This window comes from Trachypithecus francoisi, unplaced genomic scaffold (genome assembly GCF_009764315.1).
Source record: "Trachypithecus francoisi isolate TF-2019V2 unplaced genomic scaffold, Tfra_2.0 Contig01440, whole genome shotgun sequence".
Taxonomy (NCBI): domain Eukaryota; kingdom Metazoa; phylum Chordata; class Mammalia; order Primates; family Cercopithecidae; genus Trachypithecus; species Trachypithecus francoisi.
The window spans coordinates 698162-721211 of NW_022681431.1; the positions used below are offsets into that span (position 1 = coordinate 698162).

Below are 23050 nucleotides of genomic sequence, written 5' to 3' on the forward strand. Positions count from 1 at the left end.
GAATGAGCTTGTATAAGCGAAAATACTAGATCCAGAGAGATGGCAAAAAATTTATTATATCACCTTTGCATGCTGAGATGACGATTTGGATGGGGTGGAGACGAGAAAAGAAGACACATAAATAACATATTCCTACACCAATCATGGAGAAATCATATCCTAATCACCCATCGAATTTTCTTTAGTCATAACTAGGAAAGATCAACCAAGATCACTAAATCATTAGAAAAAAATCAATGGTAGAGAAACAGACTGCTACACAAAAAGAAATGATTCTGGTAATACCAATAACATATTTGAAAACCTCTAAGAGAATCCCTGTAATTAGTATTTTCAGAGAGATTTGAGAGAATATTACATTTGTAGAACATGAACATGGTACTAGGGAAAACCAGGCAGAGAATACAGTCCATGTATTAGGTTGTTCTTGCATTGCTATAAATACCTGAGACTGGGTAATTTATAAAGAAGAGAGGTTTAACTGGCTTATGGTTCTGCAGGTTATACAGAAAGCATGGTATAGGCATCTGCTCAGCTTCTAGGGAGGCCTTAGGAAGCTTACAATGATGGCGGAAAGCGAATGGGGAGCAGACACATCACCTGATGAAAGCAGGAGTGAGTGAGAGGGAGAGGGGAGTGGGTGGAGGTGCCACACACTTTTAAATGGTCAGAACTCACAATAACTCACTCACTAGCACCAAGGCATCACCAAGCCTGAGGCACGAGGATCACTTGAGGCCAGGAGATTGGGGCTGCCGTGAGCTATGATCACGCCACTTGCAGCCCAACCTGGGTGACAGAGCAAAATCCTGTCTCAAAAGCAAACAAAACAACTTACTTACAAAAGACAGGCACCAGTGTGACATATAGATCTTCTAATATAAAACACTGGGTCACAGGAGAGTTGAGAAATATCATCAAGTTTCTCAAGGGAAAAATTGAGCATAGAGGGTTAAATCTGTTTGATTGTTGGTTAAAATATGAACCAAATAAGGACCCATAAGAGCTTAAAAATGTATGCACAACAATGTGATTAAGTTATTCAGGGAGATATGTAAACCAGAAAAATAAGAATATAAGAAAGATAAAGAACATGAACATGGCAAAGGTGTGTAGCATAGAAAACAGGAACAAAATAGAAGGAACTTAAAAGAAAATATGTTAGAACTTGATGGCTGCCTGGTTGATCTCCCTTTTAAAGATAGAGGCCATATCGGCTTCCTGTGGGCCCAATTTCACTGCTTTGTTCTGGAGTGAATATTTATGTATCATAAAGACTGTTATGGTCTTTGAATCTTTATCCTATAGATGAACAGAATGATAACAGTCATTAGATAGAATACATATGCTAAAATCATAAAAATGCAAAATTTATACAACCAACACAAATTAAGATACAAAGTAGGAAAGAGAAGAGAGATGGACCAAGGGGATCACTTGAAGTTAGGAGTTTGAGACCAGCCTGGCCAACAGGGTGAAACCCAATTTCTACTAAAAGAATAAAAAAATTTTGTCAGGCATGGTAGCATTGTATGTTATTCCAGCTGAGGCAGGAGAATCGCTTGAACCTGGGAGGCAGAGGTTACAGTGAGCTGAGATCACGCCATTGTACTCCAGCCTGGGCTACAGTGCGAGACTTCGTCTCAAAATAAATAAATAAATAAATATGTAAGTAAGTAAAGATAATCTGAGTTTCAGTGTAGAATATGGATTGAAAGGGGTTAGGACCAAAGGCCAAGAGGCCAGTTAAGAAAATGTAGCAGTAATTTGAGGAAAAGATGGTAGAGAATAAAGGAAATTGGTATGAGAGATCATGACTCTCTATGCTTTTGAAATGGAAAGACAATACATTTAACTAAATAAATATTAAAAATGAATAAATCAACAAATAGGCTGGGCACAGTTGCTCACTCCTGTAATCCCAGCACTTTGGGAGGCCGAGGCAGCTGGATCACTTGAGCTCAATCTAATGACAAGCGTCCTTATGAGAGACAGAAGAGGAGCAGACAAGGACGCAGAGAAGGCTTGGCACAAAACGTAAGCATTACATACAAAAAAAAAAAAATAAGCACAAAACATACAAAATGCAAACTTAACTACAGATCATGTTACCTTTTATTAGCATTTCTTGAGAGATATTGGGTAGAACTTAAGATGAGTCAATATGGCCTGAGGTGATTATGCAGTTTAATTGGAATAGAGAGACAGTGAGAGAATAGGATTAATGATTATTGTGACATAAGATAATGCTTGAAGTGCTGTGCTTCTCCTCACTCAATCACTCATTCAATAGAAATTTAATAAATGCATGCTGTACACTAGGCACATGCTAGGCGCTCAGGAGAGGATGGTGACTAAGTAATGAGTGTGACGGTCCCTGTCTTCAAGGAATTTACAGTTTGAATTGTAGGGTTGTATACTAGTTTCCTGAGGCTGCTCTAACAAATCACTACAAACTTAACTGTTCTAAAACAACAGGAACTTTTTTCACAATTCTAGGGGCCGGAAGTCAAAGTATGTTGGCAGGGCTGTGCTTTTCTCAGAAGGCTCTAGGGGAGAATCTTTCCTTCCCTCTTCTGGAAGTGGCTTCTGACACTCATCTATTTACAGCTGCATTGGTCCAATCTCTGCTTCTGTTTTTCACATGGCCTTCTCTGTGGGTCCATGTCTGCTTCTCTTATGTCTCTTATAAGGATGCTAGTCATTAGATTGAGGGTGCACCTGGGATACCCAGAATGATCTCACCTTGAGATCCCTAACTTGATTACATTTGCAAAGAACCCTTTTTCCAGGCAAGATCATATTTGCAGGTTCCAGGGGTTACAACGTGCATGTACCTTTTGAGGGGCCACAGTTCAATCACGACAGTATGAATAAGTGAATAGATGATTCCAATCCAGTGTGACAGGTGCTGTGGTAGGGCACGTAATTGCAGGATGCACAGAGACACCTAGAAGGAGGCCCCAATTCAGTTTTTGAGGGTTTCAGGGAAGACATTTTAAGTGAAGTGTCATGTAAGAAGAAACTCGAAGATTGACCAAAAAACCAGTTAGGCAAGGGCAGGGAGGTGAGCTGGGAGAGCTTTCAGGGAGAGAGTGTGTGTGAGAGGTAACTGGAAGAAGTTTAAGTTTGCTGTAAAGTGTGGGATCAGGAGAAGCTTGAGATGAGATGGCATAGGTGAACAGGGCCCAGATTGTGACTATCCTGGAAAACCATGTCTTCAATATTGGAATTTTGAAGCAATAGAAGGGAGAAGTACAGATCTGCATTGTTTGAAGATAATCTGAGGCAGGGTATGGTGGCTCACACCTGTAATCCCAGCATTTTGGGAGGCTGAGGTTGGTGGATCACTTGAGGTCAGGAGTTCGAGAACAGCCTGGCCAACAGGGTGAAACCCAATCTCTACTAAAATTACAAAAAAAATCCAGGTGTGGTAGCATCACCTGTAGTCCTAGCTACTAGGGAGGCTGAGGCAAGAGAATCGCTTGAACCTGGGAGGCGGAGGTTGCAGTGAACCAAGATCACGCCATTGCACTCCAACCTGGGCAACAGAGCGAGACTCTGTCTCAAAATAAAAAAACAAATAAATAATAGAATAAAGACAATCTGAGCTGCAGTGTGGAATTGGAAAGGGTTAGGACCAAAGGCCAAGAGGTCAGTTAAGAAAATGTAGCAGTAATTTGAGGAAAAGATGGTAGTGAATAAAGGAAATGGGTATGAGAGATCATGAGGATATAAAATTCTTACGTTAAAGAGAATTGTTAAATAAGACTAAATTTGCAGGTACATTTTTACAGTGTTTCTAAAGTGAAGATTCATTCTCAATCTCTGTTTTTCAGCTTAACTTTCTCTACCTATGACTAGCCCACAGGTACATATAGACAGATGACAATATCAATCTAGCAGCCGTTCTCAATAAACATTTTTAATTTCTGAAATAAGGCTTGTATGCCTGGACTGATTTTCTTTAGTTTTTGGAGTGATGGATATACTTTAATTTGCTTTGCTTCAAAGTAAATTGACTTTTAAACTCCTTCCTTAAGGGAAGAATGGATCTGAACACATGAGTGATGGATATTGCTTACAACTCACTCTTGATTCTACGTATCTGTTTAGTTTTCTTGGTTTCATAGTTTCACAGCACCTTTGTTAAAATGCAGAAGGGTGTTATCAGAGTGGAAATGAAATTCTGCCCAGAAGGAACTAATGGCAGCAAGAGTGGGGAAGGTAAATATGTCACTTTGAACATAAACAGTCCCTCAAGGCCATCTGTTGTACATACAGAAAAAGTCCATCTGGTCCTTCTCACCTGGGTACCTACTGGCCATGACAGGGATGTGCGCTATGACCAGTAAGCAGAAGAAAGATTACCGTGAGTCTCACAGTGGTTGGACCAGAAAACTTAGGACAAAATATTTGCTTATTTGCTAATAATTCTTTCAGAATTAAGCACTTATGAAGTAGTTGAAATGGTACCCACTACTTGAAAATGCTATGTCAAGTACAGCTCTCCAGGATTTTAAATATAGAACAACAATAAAAACCCCTAGACAAGGCTATGTTTCACCTTAAGTGTGGTGGCTATTTTAAATCTTTGATACTTTAAACATGGCTTCATAGCCCCTTTATACGTTCTTTTAATAGCAAGGATTTTGGAATTCTATTAACAATAACTTCTACTATTTTGTCCTACATAGAGACTGACTTTTATTTTTCTTTCCCAAGTCCTGATGCTGTATAGAAAACCATAGTGTAGCCATTTTTGTTAGCCACAATACTCAGTTTTATTCTCTCATTATAAACAAACAATAGGTTTAAAATGACTTCAATATAGTTTGAAAAGAGACAGTAGCATTATCCTTGTTTGAACATGCACTTCTTGCTGCTACATGCCATCCTACACTATTTTCTGCTATCTCAAATGACCTTATGTACACCACATTTTGCCGTGACATTCTGTGCAATAACTGGAACTCTAGATTGGCATTGCACAGCCATGCTTTTAGAAAGGATTACTGGAGGTGCAAATCTTGGACAGCAGTTTGTATGCATCACTCATTGTATCAATGTAGTAATGTATCTATTGACATCCCCTGAGTAAATCTGGTCCTCTTAAAAATGGAAAGACATATGTGAAAGTTAGAAATTAAATCTCGTAATCTACAGACTTCACATAACCCACACAACTATTGTTCATTTATTCTCTATCAGAAGATACATTTATTCTCTATCAGAAGATACATTATCTCAAATGGTCAGGCTTGAAGATTTAGGATTCCAATAACTATCGGGTATGAAATGTCAAAAATAGATTTATTTCCATTTTAAGTTGCCCAGGAAAGGCTGATGCACAACTTAGCATGCTTTTTGTTTCTAGTCTAAGCAGAATTTTAAGTATAAAAATTTAGTGCTTTATGTGATCACTGACATGTTTAAAAGAAAAATTTGCATGAAGAGTATACAGAAATCTGCTAGCTAACTTCCTTTATCCTCTGCCCTCTTGACAATTGCTCATGGCATGGGACTTGTTTGAAATACTTTTCAGCTTGTTTAAAATTTATCATGCCTCAATCCAAACACTGTGAACATCTGAGAGAAAGCACTTTGTAACTTTTAAGTGGACAGAGATCACATTTATGATAAAAGTGTATGTTGACCATGGGGAAGGAGTACAGAATAATCGAATGAAATGAAAATCCATGCCTCAGGAAAAGGCACATTTTTGTTACAAAACTAGAAACCAGGAGAAACCTAGAAAAAAAAACAAAGCTCATTTTAGACTCCATTCCATTTTGCTTTAAAAATTCATTTTATGTTTTTGTCAGCATATACCTGAAATGGCAGTTAAATTCTCAGATGTTTTTTTCTCCCTGCGCACAAAGTAGAGAAATGTCTGAAAGAGGCATAAAACATTTCCTTTCATCATTTTTTTTAAAAAAACCTTAATATTAGGTTTGTGTTACGTTTCGATGTTGGCCAATTCTTTCTGATTACTTTTAAATTATAGAGTTTCCATAATAATGTTCAACTCAGCATTTTCTCCGTGGGGCAGCAACTTCACATTGGTACCATGACATACCACTATTAACATTCTAAGTTACAGCCCCTTGATCTTGTTAATACCCACACATTATTTTAGTTCAAATGAAATGCAAAGGTATTTAGTTTTTTCCAACGGAAACATTCCATGAACCTATGAAATGAAAATTCTGGGTCTTTCATCCATATTTGTTTGTAAGATGACACCTCGCATGGTCTAGTCAACTGAGCAATTACTTGCCTGTTGCATAAATGAACATAGGACAGGATATTCAAGATCTTGCGATTATCCTACAACAAAATGAAGGCAAAATGCAAGGGATGTGATTGATGAATGGATTCGAAATTAAAGTCCCAACTACACAACAGCAGATACATAGGGTGAGAAATAATCATTCTGTACACAAGAACTTGGCAGATTGTTTCTTAATGTAGGCACTGGTCAGCTGTGATATTGACTCAAAGTCCCATTTCCCTGTGCTTTTGTGGATAGGGTGAGGCAAATTATCCACAGGCCCTCTAAAGCCTGCTATGGTTTCCTTTTAAAATTCCTTTGGAAATGTGAGATCAGAGCACAATTAGTTGACTTACTAATGTCGTCCCTGCGGTAGTGACCACTTGGTTCTTTTGTGCTTGTCACCTCTTCTACTTCAGGTTTCAATAATGAGTATACTTTTGCAAGAAGCAAAATATTGCATTTCCATTTGTGCATGAGTATGACAGATATTAAAAATGAATGGACATCCATAATATTTTTGCTAAGTGAATTTACTTTATTCTTAATATTCCTGCCATAGGTTTGGGCTATCGACATGTCATAATTCTCTTAAGAAAAAGTTTATCTCATTCAGAAATTCATCAGTGAATTTTGTGCCCTAAATTGACATTCAGTCTTTATACAATAATGGTAAAAATTGAGTCTTAGTACACTGAACCTCAGCACTAATCTTTCCCACTCCAAGTTTGTCCCATAACAAGAGAAGATGAACAGCATAGTTGGTGAACTCACAGGTCTGCAGGCTCCCATTTTCTGTTCTTAAAGTTAGAAAATCTCTTCTTTCTTTCTTTTTTTTTTTGAGACAGAGTCTCACTCTGTAGCCCAGGCTGGAGTGCAATGGCACGATCTCAGCTCACTGCAACCCTTGCCTCCCAGGTTCAAGCAATTCTCTGCCTCAGCCTCCTGAGTAGCTGGGATGACAGGTGCCCACCACCATGCCCAGCTAATTTTTGTATCTTTAGTAGAGACAGAGTTTCACCGTCTTGGCCAGGCTGGTCTTGAACTCCTGACCTTGTGATCCACCCACCTCAGCCCCCCAAAATGCTGGAATTAAGGTTTGATCCACTGCACCTGGCCTGAAAGTCTCTTCTTTTACACTTAAAGAAGGTGACCATTGAAATTTTATGTTTTTTCAGATTATTTATGAAGTACATTTCTTGTCTGCTTTATACTCTGACTAAAATACCTTTGGGTATCTCTTCAAAATGATACTACAGAAAATTTCTAATTATGCCTAAGGCCAGTAAGTGAGTAGAATATAAAACATAATAAGCATTGAAGTTTTAATGAACAAGGAATTACTCTCATGCCTTTTTACTTCTCATGCTTTCAGTCAATTATGCTGATAAATCACCTTGTTATAACTGGTCAAAGCTATATAAAATAATGTATTAAAAACATTCCGTCCATGATTCTTATGTATCACTGAGGGAATTGAGAGTTAGTGGGAATGAATACCTAATATTATTATTTCATAGTTGAACCATTTTGTTAATATATCTCCTGCTAATGTCTTAGTCAAGAAGCACATTTCCACAATCTTCATTTAGCTTTTTTATTAATTAATCAAATACTAACTAGGGAGCAAATTAACATAGCTATCAAGTAAGCATCATTTTCAGGACTCATTAGTATATTGAAATCTAGATAATTTTTAAAAATATGGTGAGCCCAGAAATTACTTAGCTAAAAAATAGAAGTTTGAAGACAGAAACAGAAAACAGAACAGTTAAAATGCCTCAAAGAGATCCCTTTCCCTCATTTATTCCCACAAGTACAAAATCTAAAGTGTATCCTTCAAAACTCAGCCCAGACACCATCTGAGGGAAGCCTTTTCTGACCTCCCCATCTGGAAAGGGATCCTCCCTTAGCCGGATCTCTGGAGATCTGAATACTTTCTAGCTTTAATTATGTTGGAACCTAATTATGATATAACTGTACTTGTAGTTCAAAACTTACTGAAGTTAATTACACTTAATATGAAAGTTAGTTATTTGTGTGTTACATTATCCCTACTAATGTGTAAACACCTTTAGGTAAGAAGGCATATATATTCTTATTCATATTCTACACCACACATAGCAAAGTATGTGGGAAAGAGAAGATAATCAATATTTATTTAGCCAATGAATGCATATTCTAGGCTCCCCCCTTTTTTTTTTTTTGTTTTTAAGATGCAGTTTTGCTCTTGTTGCCCAGGCTGGAGTGCAATGGCGTGATCTTGGCTCACTGCAACCTCTGCCTCCTGGGTTCAAGTGACTCTCCTGTCTCAGTCTCCCGAGCAACTGGGATTACAGGTGCATGCCACCATGCCCGGCTAATTTTTATATTTTTAGTAGAGGCAGGGTTTCATCATATTGGTCAGGCTGGTGTTGAGCTCCTGACCTCAGGTGATCTACCCGCCTTGGACTCCCAAAGTGCTGAGATTACAGGCGTGAGCCACCGTGCCTGGCTGGCTCTACCATTTAATGATAAAATTTGATACCTCACATGTCCATGTGAGTTGACATACCTTTTCAATTCTCTCTCGAAATTTGTCATTCCCTGTCCCTAGCCCCGAGATTTTTCTAAGAAACTCTCAGATCTATAATTAGGGAAATTTACTAAAACACACAAACAAAAATAATGCTGCTACTATTAATAATAGCTGAAGTCACAAGGTGTTTACTGTGTGTTCACAGACACGTTTAACTACTTTGTGTATATTAACTCATTTAATCTTTCTAACAACAGATGAAGAATCCTGTTATACAAATGAAAAAAAAAAAACTGTGCCATAGAGAGATTAAATAATTTTTAAGATTAGAAAGATACATGTGAGGGAAGCAGGACTGAAAACCAGGCAGTTTGGCTTCAGAGGCTGTTGGCCTCTTTATTTTGTTCTAGGCATAGTGAAGAGTCTGTGAACACTTAACCCTGGGCAGTGCAGGACTCCAGAAATTTCCCACTGAAGAAGCTACTTACGCTGGCTGGTTATATATGCTGTGAATATAGATTCTACTAGAATTTGCTATTTTCAGATATAATATTCTGCACTTCAGTTGTTTGGCTGTCAGATCCTCATCTCGAATTCTGGTTAGAAAATACCATTGTTCTAGGTGCTTTACTATGTAGATGCTTAATTAGACTTTTCATTTTACTTAATGTTCCTAACAACCTTGTAAGGCCGAGACGGTTCTCTCCATTTTCCAGGGGCATGAAAGGCTCACAGAGGTTAAATAACACCCCCCACTTTAGGTTGTGCTGTTTTCCTCATCACAGCTTACCCTCTTGGCTGGAAAATCAAGCTCAGACCAAACCATTCATTTTCTAGACCAAATAATGATGCCATTTCAATATTTTCAAAAACCTCTGGGTTAATTTTTAATGTGCATAAAAAGCTGTAAACCCTTTTGAAGTTTCACTGGCTCAAAAAATAGAAGCTAAAAAAATTGAAGAGATTCATTAATCACTAGTTTTATTCCTATGTCAATATAGAATTAGAACTAAGAAACAAGTAAAAGTTTATTTTTCCCAGTTGCTTGTGTTTCCTTCAAAATTGGTGAGGTTATCTTTAAAATAGCACTATAATTTTCTTTACAGCTAGAAAATTATCTGTGGAATAGAGATCTTGTTGGCAGCAAGGAATAAGTACATTATTTGTAAGAACATGAGCCAGAAAACAAACAGATCCTGTTGGCACCATTGTGTCTGGTGCCCAGATAAGAGGCAGGGCTCTGTTACATAGGTTATGTGAGTTGCCCCAACTTGTGTGGATATTGGCATTTCTTTGAGGGAGGCAGCCAAAACCTATGGTGGTTTTGTTGGTATTAAAAGATTAATAAATTGGTCATGGTTTATAGTAACAGAAATCCATGAGGAACAAAACTAAATCAGTTTCACTATTATGATAGCCTCCAATGCACCACTGGTTCTGAAATAACCATTCATTATTTAAAACAACATCATAAAAGTGCATTAATTCTTGCTCCAATAAAAGTTGATGTTGGGCTAATGGGAACTCATTAATGATCCTATTAACAACTAATGTAAATGTGCAACTTTGGTCCAAATCACTGATTGGATCAGAGGCTCCTCATACATCATAACTACTTTTTTCCCCCAATAATATCTGGAACAAGGAATGTTCAGTTTTAATGACCCTCATTCAGAATTTATATAAATATATGTGTGTGCATGTGCACACACACACAGACACACACACATATAAATTCAGAATATATATATATTCTGAATGAGGGCAATTAAATCTGAACATAATATATTTTATATATATATATTGCCTTAAAGGCATCTGGCAGCAAATCTCCCAACTTTATGTCATTTTCACAATTAAAATTAAAAAAGAATTTGTCAGTGTTTAACACTCTCTAAACAAATGCTTCTCAATCTTCCCAATCATTTGTCTTTCAATCCCTTATTCTATTCTTCCTGTCATCTTCCCTCCACTCCACCCCCAACTTCCTCGTAGTGACATTAACCAGAAAAGTTATGGAATTTCTAGACTAGTGGCCTCTTGACATTTTTGACATGGACTCCTCTGCAAGCATGTGTATGTTACTTACTTATAAACAATAACACATACACTTTTATATTAATATTTATGTTAAAGAACATACATAAAATTAAATGGTAAATTAAAATAAACATGAATGGATATTCTAACATTTTCCTTTTCTACACTCATCCTTGTCCACTCCTCTCTGGATACAACTAAGTATCTTCAAAATAACATTTACTACTCATAGTTTGCTGTTGACTAATTAGTTATGATTAATGAGTTCTTTTGAGGCACAGCATAATAATGATCTCAGTCTTGAAGGTCTCCTCAGAGATCCAGATTTTACGTGATTCCCTTGTCCCTCTTCTTCCCTTATGTCCTGATTTAGCACGGAACGAGCGGGCAGAACAGAGAGGGGATATGCGGTCAGTGGTGGTGGTTGTATGACTTAAGTTCTGCATCTTTATAATTTGGGTTCCTGACACTTGGCATTATCCTCTGAAAATAAATATCTTACTACAACAAAGGCATTCATTATTTTTAGCATTTATGAACAGGTTCTAAGCGCTGTGGGCACAAGGTTGAATAATTGCGCTCAGTGAGCTACATTTTAGTTAGCAATGGTGGAATCAATTGGATTCCAATGAATTTGTTTGTTATACATTATACATAGGATTTTAATAAGATGATATAGCTCATGTCAGTAATATGTCTTCTGTGGGTATAGAGAGAATTGAGAAACTAACTTGACTGAGAAAACTGGGGAAAGGGAACACCCCCCAAAAGTCAATCATTTGAGGATCTTGAAATATGAGCTTATATGAGGGTTCCACTTCTAGCCTGTTGGAGATAAAGTCCATAAGGCTGACTGTGGTCATCAGAGTACCTGATGTAAAAAAATAGCGATGATTTAGCTCCGTCAGCTCTATAATCCCTGGAGTCAAGTTCATGTTCCTTGTCTCTCTGTAAAGCTCCTGCTTGTGATAACCACATCATCCTGTTGAAATTGAATCTGATTCCAGCCTGCTACATATTTGTTTTTTGTCAAAGACTTTATTTTTTTCTTTACAAATGACCAGTGCTACTTTTGGTATCCTATTTTAGCCTGTCCTTTTTTCTATCACTTACTCTCGCTGTCTTTCTCTCTCTCGCTCTATTTTCTCTCTCCCTCCACCTCTCTCACTACTCTCCCCTCTCTTCAGTGCCATCCTTATGTGTCAGTCAAACAGAAGCCCTACTTGGCATCTCCAGTGGGATTTCAGTGACTAGATGCTTTGCGGTGGAATAAACTCTGCTACCTGGCTCATGGTGATGGACCAAGCACATAGAATAGCACCTGGGATACTGAAAATGCTCAATGTTTATTATGGATTGATTTTAACAGACGCTATACCTAGTGTTTTCCTTTATCTTACAATTAAATGTTTTTGCATTTTGAGTTGGTTTTAGACTTATATTTATTTGTCATGAGACAATATATTTGAGCCCCAAATATCTGCAAATACATTTTTGGCTTTCTGGTTATTTATAAGGCAAAAACCAGTTTAAATAGCATGAAATTATTTGATAGTTTTCAGTGGCCCAATGAAGCACAAAACAAGTTATTTACAAAGCTATTAGCTTTACCCGGGACACAAAACTCACTAAGAGTATGTTGGATAAGAACTGTCACAGGAACTTGTTATGAATTTACACACCAACTAACCACTTGGAAATAAGCTTTCACTGCCAGCTCCAATCTTTAACCTAGGGAATCAAGTGTCAAAACAAGGGGATTTAGAAAGCGCAATCTGCTCAACAGGCCTGTGTCATTAAAACCAGTGCAAGCTTGGTGTAAAATAATACTGTTATTATGAATTTATCTGCAGAGCTATATATACACCTACTCTGCTTTACATTCCTTCCCTCCTTGTCGGCTCATACTAAGCTTATTCACAAGCTAATTCCTTCATTGTCCTTGCTTTCATTCCACATATCTTGCTACATTAGCCCGAAGCCTTGGCTTAACTATCTTTTAGGTTTTCATTTCTTGTTTTAATCTTTATTTTTTGAATTAAAAAATTTTCAGTTGATACATAAACATTGTTTATAAACTTTTGGGGCATATAGATGATGTTGTGATACATACAATGTGATCATACAATGTTTAGTAATTAGCAGAGCCATCATTCCAAACATTGATCATGTCTGAGAACATATGTGCTGAGAACGTTCAATATCCTTCTTCTAGCTATTTGAAACTATGTATTATTGCTAACTATAGTTACAATACTTGTTATATTGTTAAATATAATTATAATACATTCTATACCTCTTTACATTGTAACTTATTTTTTTAGAATAGTTCCTTTCCTTTTATATTGTCCCAGCCAGCCTCCTACTTTGGTTCATTCTGTTTTCTGCACAATTTACTATCTTCTTTATGTCACCCATTGGTCAATGTTATCCTCCCCTTGTTACAAGTCTCTGCCATCGGCATTTAGGGGATAGAAAGGAAAGAGAATATCATTTCCGGTATGGGTGTCCTTTTACCAAATGTTTGCATATTTTAAATGTAGAATAAGGAGAAAATATTTGATTTTTGTCAGTCATAGACAATGTATTATATTTTCCAGGGATTTAAAGTACAGTATGTATAATATAATGTTTTATTCCTGGACAGTTTTTCTGTAAGAAATGATATAGCATTTGATAAACATCACTTAATATAGCAAATAGTTTCATAATGAGGAAAGGTATTCTGTTGTGTGAAATTAAAGCACCTAGTATTTATACAGAATACCACAGAACATATATGCAGCTTGGTTATTTCTTTCACAACATGTCATGATATATTGGAATATATTTATGTTAGAGCATTATTCCTCAATATTGATGTTATGGGTTATCTCTCAATATAAATTGTTCCATACTTCTTTGATAATAGAACTTTTAGCGAACATATGCTTGTCCAGAATGTAGATTCCAATGGTCAGTTCCCTTATTGCTAGATGTGCCCATGAAACTAAATTCTAGCCCATGAAATTGCAGTGAAGTTGATGACCTGGGCACTGCCTGTACACAGGGGTGTGATCACCCCTGTACCCTTTTGCCTTCCCACTGACTTGAATATAGATGAGGACTCAAGATAGCAGAGAGGGTAGATAAAAGGGGTGTGGATTCTCAAGGCATAGAGCCTATATATTAGTTCAGAACTTCTTATCCCTGTTTTATGTGTGTGAGAGAAATATGTCATTTGAACCACTATTATGTTTTCTGAGATAGCAGACTTAATTAATACTGAGATATAGGCCAGGCACAGTGGCTCACACCTGTGATCTCAGCACTTTGAGAGGCTGAGGTAGGTGGATCACCTGAGGTCAGGAGTTTGAGACCAGCCTGGCCAACATGGTGAAACCCCATCTCTTCTAAAAATATAAAAACTAGCCGGATGTAGGGGTGCACACCTGTAATCCCAGCTACTAAGGAGGCTGAGGCAGGAGAATTGTTTGAACCTAGGAGGCGGAGGTTGCAATGGGTGGAGATCACACCACTGTACTCCAGCCTGGGTGAGGAAGCAAGACTCCATCTCCAAGATAATCTAAGACCCTAGCATTCTTTTAATTTGTTGTTGGAATATGAGGTTTCTGTTGGAATGTAGAATTAGATGTTTTCTTATAGTTCACATGATCTTTGCATCTTTATTGGAGTTTATTTTGCTTTGTAATATTCATTATTTCTTATGTGAGCAAATAAACATATGTACAGACATTTATATAATTATTATGGTTATTCAAAAAATTCAGAACTGTTTAAGTAGTCTTTACACAAGACTGAATTCTGGACTCTCTCTAATTAGTAAACCACTTCTTTAAGAAAAAATGTCTAACCTCAAGTCTTTCCCTAAATGTTTTCCATCTTCACATCTCGTCTGGTTTAAAGAGACCACTTCTTAGACTGTCTCCCTCCTCCAGACTACTTTGGAATTTGTCTCAGAATTGCTTTTAACCAGCCGCCTCACCCTAGAGACCAGCCAGGCCCTGTGAGTGCTGGTCATATGTCACCCAACCTTATGGCACATTCTCTAACATTTGCTCACAATTCATTTGGTCTTCCTTTGATATCAGTGGCTTCAATTTCATTATATAATTCATCCTATTTAGAGGAATTATTGGCTTAAAAGGTCAATATTTGTAATCCCCTATATACTACATATATACTACAAATATAGGTCTATACTTGTAATACATATACTACAAATGTAATCCACTCCAACTGAGACTCCTAATAAATATATGTGTGACTAAACTCTGATAGTCAGAAATATCATCAGAAACTAAGTAAAACTAAGCTTTGCAAAATGATGAATGCCTGCCAAGATTTGTGGGTTTCAAGAAATGATAATTTATATCAAAAGCACAATGATATATCTAGAGCACTATTTCAATACATTTTGAAGATCACCCTTATAAGCTCTTTTATTTTTTTTCTTCAAGTCTTAGAACCTTGATGTTATCGTGACAAAAGAAATCGATGTGCACAAATTTATTGAAGGATTTGATTCACTCACATGATTATCAGATAATGAGCTGATTACAATTCCATAACTAAAATGATATTAGCCTTTATTCGATTTCACTTTTCCAAGTTCTTATCTTACAGGTATTACTATGGCTGACAGTTTTAAATATACAGACAATTAGCAGACTGTTTCTACCACTTGACCATTTGGCATCACATTCCCTACAGACATGAAAATGTGGCACACGTGTGCCTCCAAAAAACTTATCTTTTCTAAACTAGTTGCACTAGTATTAGACATCAACTAGTTGATTAGAACTCTTGTCAATAGTGTGAAAAACTTTATAAATATTTGTTTATAGTTTATAAAAGCAGTAAGAATCATAATAATAATGCAGATAAAAGGTTGTTTTGTGCCATGCAGAAAATGCCTCAGTTTATACATTAAATATTATTTTTGTGTGTGTTTCTGTTCAGTGTATGCATTTCATACATAATTCTGTGATCTTTTATAAAAATTATATGGGATAAAAAATGAAAACCCCTCCCTCTGCTCTTTTAATTCCACTCATCCAATGTATTTGCTGTTAACAGTTTTGTGCCTATTTAGCCAGGATTTCACATATTATTCAGTTATACAGAGAGGTTTATACTACTGTCTACATTCACATATATATACATATACATATATGTATATATATACATTCACATATATATACACATACATATATATCTATGTATATGTATGTATGTGTGTGTGTATATATATACACACCCACATGCACACACACATACACATTTTGACATTAAGGTTTGGCTGTCTATACATATTAGTCTGCTACTGTTGTTTTTCAGATAGACTATATCATGAACCTCTTTAAAAGTTAGTGTACTTGGATCTCACTCCCTCTTTTTAATGGCAGCATAGTATTCCATACAAGATAAACAATAAACAAATTCTTGGACCGTTTCTTTTCTTTCTTTTTTTTTTTTTTTTAGACGGAGTCTTGCTCTGTCACCCGGGCTGGAGTGCAGTGGGGCTGACTGCAAGCTCCGCCTCCCAGGTTCACACCATTCTCCTGCCTCCGCCTCCTGAGTAGATGGTACTACAGGCACCTGCCACCACACCTGGCTAATTTTTTGTATTTTTAGTAGAGATGGGGTTTCACTGTGTTAGCCAGGATGGTCTCTATCTCCTGACCTCGTGATCCGCCCGCCTCCACCTCCCAAAGTACTGGGATTACAGGCGTGAGCCACCGCGCCCAGCCTAAACAAATTCTTTATTGATGCAAATGTAGACTGTTTCATTTTTCTTTCAGTAACTTGCAGTATAATGATGAACACCTCTGTACACATATTTCTATGAATATTCTCTATTGTTTCTTCTGGTAAATTTCTAAAAATGACGAATTGCCAATTCCACGGTATTTTAACACTCATCCAAGAATGCATAAAACAAAAATTCTTACACATTTTAGTTCTGAGGGCTTCTCCCATAACCGTAGTTTTCCAGGGTAAATTCCCAACCTAAAATTTTTCATTTAATCTGTTTATTAGAAGGCATCCTAAATGGGTTGTAGAGTTAAAGTAAATATTCCATCAGACAATGTCACAACACTTTAGCATGACAGAATGCTTAAAATAGAATATTTAAGTTCGAACTTGTAAATGAGATATAATTATAACTCTCAAAAGGCAACCATGCTATAGTGACATGTCCAAGAGTAAATTCTTTCCAGCATTCTTAGTATCGATATAAATGTTCAAGTGGTGAGTATATGTTTCTGGAATGTTTAATGTTTCCATTGGCAGTTGGGCGGAGTTTGTTTTATTTTAGGGGAGCTATGCCATAGGTCAGTTAATACTGTCTAATGTGATTATAGCATCCCCTCAAACAGTTTTGATAGGATATATGAAAGTTTTTGAAAAAGTGACCTAATCATTTTAATCATAACAACTTTATGGAGCATTAACATTTTCATAAAACTTATGTAAGGAAGGGAGAGTCTGCCAGAAGCACAAAATGGTCTGTTGGCATATAGCTTGTGGACACTGATTTTTGCTGTAAAGTCTTTGACTTCATTTAAACTAACTCACGACACATTACTGAACTAGTTTGTTAGCAAAACCACAGTCTATGAAAACCAGATTTCTTCACTACAAAGAAAGTAGGAGATTTTTTTTCTCATGGTAGATAGCCCCAGTTGAACAGAACAAAGAACATTAGTTTTGTGTTTAGGAGAATTGCAGTAATGGATGAATATCTCAAGAGAGGGGCAAGGATATATGTTTTAATCGGTGCATATCAGTGTCAAAACTGTAAGCTTTCTTTAATGCCAATGGCCATATGGGGTTTACAGAAGAAGAAATTGTACTTGGACTTATATCAGGACTATAACTCACTACAGGTTTTGGAGAAATGTAGGGAAATTCTATAGAAAAGATAGGTTTTGGTCAAGGGAACACTTGCTAAACCATAATTCAGGTAGCACCATCTGAGCCCTTGCTTCTCTCACTTGGAAGCTTCGCAGGGGAGGGTGGAATTTTTAGAATTAGTCAAAGGAGCTGTAACATAAAACATAATTTCAGGGCCGGGCGTGGTGGCTCAAGCCTGTAATCCCAGCACTTTGGGAGGCCGAGACGGGCGGATCACAAGGTCAGGAGATTGAGACCATCCTGGTGAACACGGTGAAACCCTGTCTCTACTAAAAAAAAAATACAAAATACTAGCCGGGCGAGGTGGCGGGCGCCTGTAGTCCCAGCTACTCGGGAGGCTGAGGCAGGAGAATGGCGTAAACCCGGGAGGCGGAGCTTGCAGTGAGCTGAGATCCGGCCACTGCACTCCAGCTTGGGAGACAGAGCGAGACTCCGTCTCAAAAAAAAAACCAAACAAACAAACAAACAAACAAAAAACATAATTTCAGTTATTAGCCCTTTCTGGTCAACAGTTAAGTCACAGTTGTGTCAAGAAGCAGAGACTGTGATGTATCTATTGATGGTGAGTGTGCCAGGGTATCACTTAAAATGGCATCAGCGCATTTTGGGGGTGGCAGTAGTTTTGCCTTTGTATATGTAAAGGGATTATTTTAAATATGTGATTTATACCACTTTTTTTCTTATGAAAACATACTCTTTTTGAAGAGAAAAAGAAATATGCCCAAATAAATGCTGTAACAGTACCATGACTTTCTTTATAAAAATCAGAAAGCACTCTACAGAATGCCTTGAACTGCATGTTTATGAGCTATCTGGTGGGTGTTTAATTCCAACTAAAGAAAGGGATATCAATCCTGTTTTCAACACAATTCTGAAATAGATTATTCATAAACCATTATACATATTAGTGAAACGGATAGATTATTATTTTTTAATTTTTACATATTTTGATAGTCTGACCAAGTGGGTAGTCTTTGAATTATGCATCTGCATGACAGGGCAAAAGAACCATCTTCATATCTTTTTAATCCAAGCAAAATGATAACTGATGAATCCAAGGATATTTACAAAATTTCAAAAGCCAGAGAATCTGTGCATACGTCTTACCTTTCTCTTACGAAGTCTGACTTGGTTATCTGTGGGTTCCTGGGTGGCCAGGGTCTCCTTTAAGTGTAAACACTGCATGCCATCTTCTGCCTTGACCTTTGGTGGACTTTTGTTTTGATGTTGTGAAAAACCACTCTTCTCCTGGCCATTTTCAGCTGACATTCCATTGAGACAGGAAGGAGGCTGCAGAAGGCAGCTTCCAAAATCTGTTTTTAATAATGGCAGTCCTCTGTTTGTACAAGGAATATCCAAGAACTCATCTTGTACTACATTGCAGGTGCTTCTTTCATTTTCATCTTTAGGGAAGTCAGGTTTCCTTCGTTGCTGAGCAATTACAGCAGAATTAAGCAATTGTTTCTCAGGTGCAATATCTTTCACATTCAAAGTATCAACTACATTTACTTTGGGTGCATCTTTTATTTCACTTAAACCTATTTCATTGCAAAGCTCCAGGCTTTTATTTATAGAGTCAGTAACTTTCCTCTCCCCACTTTCTTTTACCAGTGCTAATTCAGTTTTACCAGCCATTCCCCAGGAGTTAAAAGAAACTTGATTACTTTCTATGATGGGCAGTGCCTTTTCTAAGGAGCCTGCTCCTTCGATCATATGTTGCCCTGATGTTTTATGCCCATGGGTATTCAAAACCTGTTTATCATCTGTAAGGCATAAATCAGAATTGGTATCCTCATCAGAAACATGCACTAGGGTTTCTGTGCTGGCTTCCAGGGAAAGAAACTGATCTTCACCTTCATGGCTGTCATTTTCATCCACATCCTTTGACAGGTGACCCATTGGCCTCCCAGGAAAATCTCTCAGCTCTGATCCATGACAGCAGTCAGGTAGTGAAACACACTTTTCTTTGCGGTCCACATTTAGAGTTGCATCTTTTTCCATACTTGCCTGCAAGCTGTCAGCTACGAGTCCATGATGACATGCTGTGTTATGATCATTAGAATTAAAAGGCTGTCCCATCCAGTGGGTCACATGTTCTTCCCAGCTTCTCTTTCTGATAGCTACAGACATGTCATCGTAGTTTAACAACAGACATAGAGATATATTCCATAGGAGGGTAAAGGAGATGGAACTTGATGAAAGATTATTTCAAAATCACCAATCAAAGAAGGGAATGGGTTCTGTCATTTCGCCACCTATTAAAAATTAAAAAATATGTATAGTCACAGATACATTTCTAAAGTCAAAATATAGCTTAGAAAAGAGAAGACCTAATCTATGCTATCAAAATTAAGAGATTTTATAAAGCTTCTGTTTATTAGCTTTAATAACATTATTTCTTTAAGAAACAGCCTAATATTAGTAGGAAATTTTACATTGAATATTTCAGATAAAAATCATTGGCAACACTTTTAAAGGCAATTGGATTGGTCCATTAATGAATAAAGATATAAATACTGAACATTTAAAACTCCATTAAGAAAATATGTGAAATGTAATACTTAATAAAAATCACTGGAAGAAACATGTTGTTCTAGCTTGCATGCTTTCCCGATTTACTTCTGTGAGCACAAGTTGTTAAATATATCTATTCACTGTTTGGTTTGAATCACAGCAAAAGTCACCAGGGAACTGTTCATGCAAAACTTGAGCTATAGAGACAACATATGTAATATATTAGTGTGTGAAAGAGCTAACACCGAACCCAAACGACCTGTATGTAGTTACTCCAGGGAGTGACTAAGAAACATGAAATAATCCAATTTATCACATATTAGCACACAATGCATTGATTAGAAAGCATAACACATACCATTTACAATGCCTTAGGACAGATCCATCTATACATGCATCCTATTAGTGGTACTACTAGCTTGCAAGCTGGTATTGTTGAAGCTTAAGATAAATTAAATAATTTACTAAAGTTATACATGTAGGAAGTGAGCCTAGTTTCAAACTGGGTCCTGCTTCTAAGGCCCAGACTGAGATAGTCAACAAACTTCATTGTCTTCATGGAATTATGAGATTCTACCTTCATCCCTTCTTCCCACATAACTTTAGTATGTGTAAACTCTAAATATTTTATGCGAGAATTCAAGTGAACATAAAGGAAGATATGACTATAAGACAATTGGGACTATTCTTCAGAAACTTCAGTCTCATTCTGTTTGGCTTATAAGAGGTTTAGTTTGCATATTTCTGTTAGAATTTGGCCATAAAATTTAAGTAAACAAGAAAATCATGCATAAGACAAGCTCAGAATACAAACACATACCAGGTATCCAACCTTTTGCCTTGAATTCTTCAAACCCTTAGTTAAAGGAAAGAAATAGTACCAGTATAAACTCAACCTTATAAAAGTGACTAACCCAAATTTTGCCCCACAATGAAACTATATTATTGGACTGTAAAAGAAAAATCCCATTCACAGAGTTGACACTTTTAGTTTTTATTCCACAGAAGAACTGTCAGTACACAACATGGGTTGAGTTATTGATTTATGCTATAGACAAGATTAACTGCCGTGCTGATCTTGGATCTCTTTATTCTATTTTAAAGGGCCTTGACTCCCCAACAAAAATTTTGAGCTATTCTGACTAAACACATGCCTGAGAGGTAAATATTTCCACCCTGTAAAAAGTGGTGAAATTGACATGTGCTAGAATTTTAGTATCCCAGCCTGACCAAGTATCTTTTTGGATACTATTTGGTTCCCTCAAAGGTCTGTGGCCATCTTGAAAAGTGGTCAGCCTTCACATTTTCCATGTTGACGTTCACTCTGCACTCAAAAGAAAATATAAAGTCTCTGAATTCCATGCATAAGTCATTATAACGTGGGAGGCTACGGAAAGTGGAAAGAACGCATAGATGCAAGCCAGAAAATTTCTGCTTTCATGGGCACATTTGGGATGTCATAGGGTTTTAGATGCTTTTCTCTCTTTATTTTTATCCAGTGTAGAAAGAGCAGGCTCACTTAAGAAATGCCAAGTGGTATTACGATGTCACTCCTAAGCCACATTTTTATTTTAAGTTGAGCCTGAATTCTTGTTTCATTTCTTTTACTAAGCAGAAAGATAGTTTTATTAACTTTTTAGGAAAGAGAATTACACAAAACAAAAATTTTGCCTTTAAGACTTGACAATAATATTCATTAATTTCTGTCACTCAACCTTGACAAGTATTTCTATCAAATCAAAGGAAGATAGTTCAACAAGTTCTGAGATAATCTAACTGCAAAGAGAGATTATAAATAAGATAAATCCAATAAAGTATTAACTATTCTTGTCTTCATTTCTAATCTAGGTGCTTTGAACATTTCAAATCATTTCTGTAAGTGTACACTTCTATTTTTAAGATATACAATTTCTCAATTATCATAACCATCATTATTACATTTGGTATACTCATTCATTCCATATCATGTGGTTTGACAGTTTTTTAAAAAAATGAATGTCTGCAAGCTCTTCTATCTACAGTTTCTATTTAAATTTTGATTTGTAAGATTTATAGTTAAATCTGCCTCTATGATTTAAAGACAAAGCAGATTATTAATAAATAGGAGCATTAGATTATTGTCAATTATATCTGAGTTTATAGGTCTTATTTCCTAAATCATCTGAATTGATTATAATCTATCCCGTAAGAGAGATAAGTCTTTGTAAAAGACTGACTTCCCCTATGAGCCTCCTCACTGGGCTGCCTTATTTAAAATTACATTTCAAAAAACTAACTACTTATTTTTCAGATTTCTATTACATTTCTTTTGTAATCCTATTCATGCAGTTTCATTCAGAATGAGCTCAGTTGCTGAGGATTTGGATAGAGGATCTGGAAAACTGTAGGTCATTTCAGGATGTTGGTTTTATGAAGTGAATTTCCATGGAGATTTTTCATTTCTTAAATTCATGTGTTCAAGCACCGTGACATTAACATTACAAGAGACTGTATGTACTTCTAATGATGCAGTGATTCTGGAAAATACTTGTGAAATTTCCAAATTTGAGATATTAGTGTATGATTTTGAATTCATTGTTTGCATTAATTTTGTAACACTTACTAAACCTTAACATAAGAATTTTATGGCATACAATATACACATTAAAATTAAACAAAATTACTGGGCATGATGACTCACACCTATAATCCCAGCACTTTGGGATCACTTGAGCCAGGAGTTTCAGACCAGCCTGGGTAACACAGGGAGATGATGTTTCTACAAAAAATGCAAACATTAGCCA

At 36.6% G+C, this 23050-nt stretch overlaps 1 protein-coding gene across 2 annotated transcripts in view; it reads right to left on the reverse strand.

Moving 5' to 3' along the window:
* The window catches only part of DLC1 (DLC1 Rho GTPase activating protein), a 440905-nt gene that overhangs the window by 406315 nt on the left and 11540 nt on the right, over positions 1 to 23050 (reverse strand). For both annotated transcript variants that reach the window (XM_033225795.1, XM_033225844.1), the window contains one exon: positions 18861 to 20008. In XM_033225795.1, coding sequence (XP_033081686.1) covers positions 18861 to 19883 — 1023 coding nt within the window. In that variant the 5' untranslated portion in view covers positions 19884 to 20008. Of the gene's footprint in view, positions 1 to 18860; positions 20009 to 23050 lie in introns of those variants that run through there.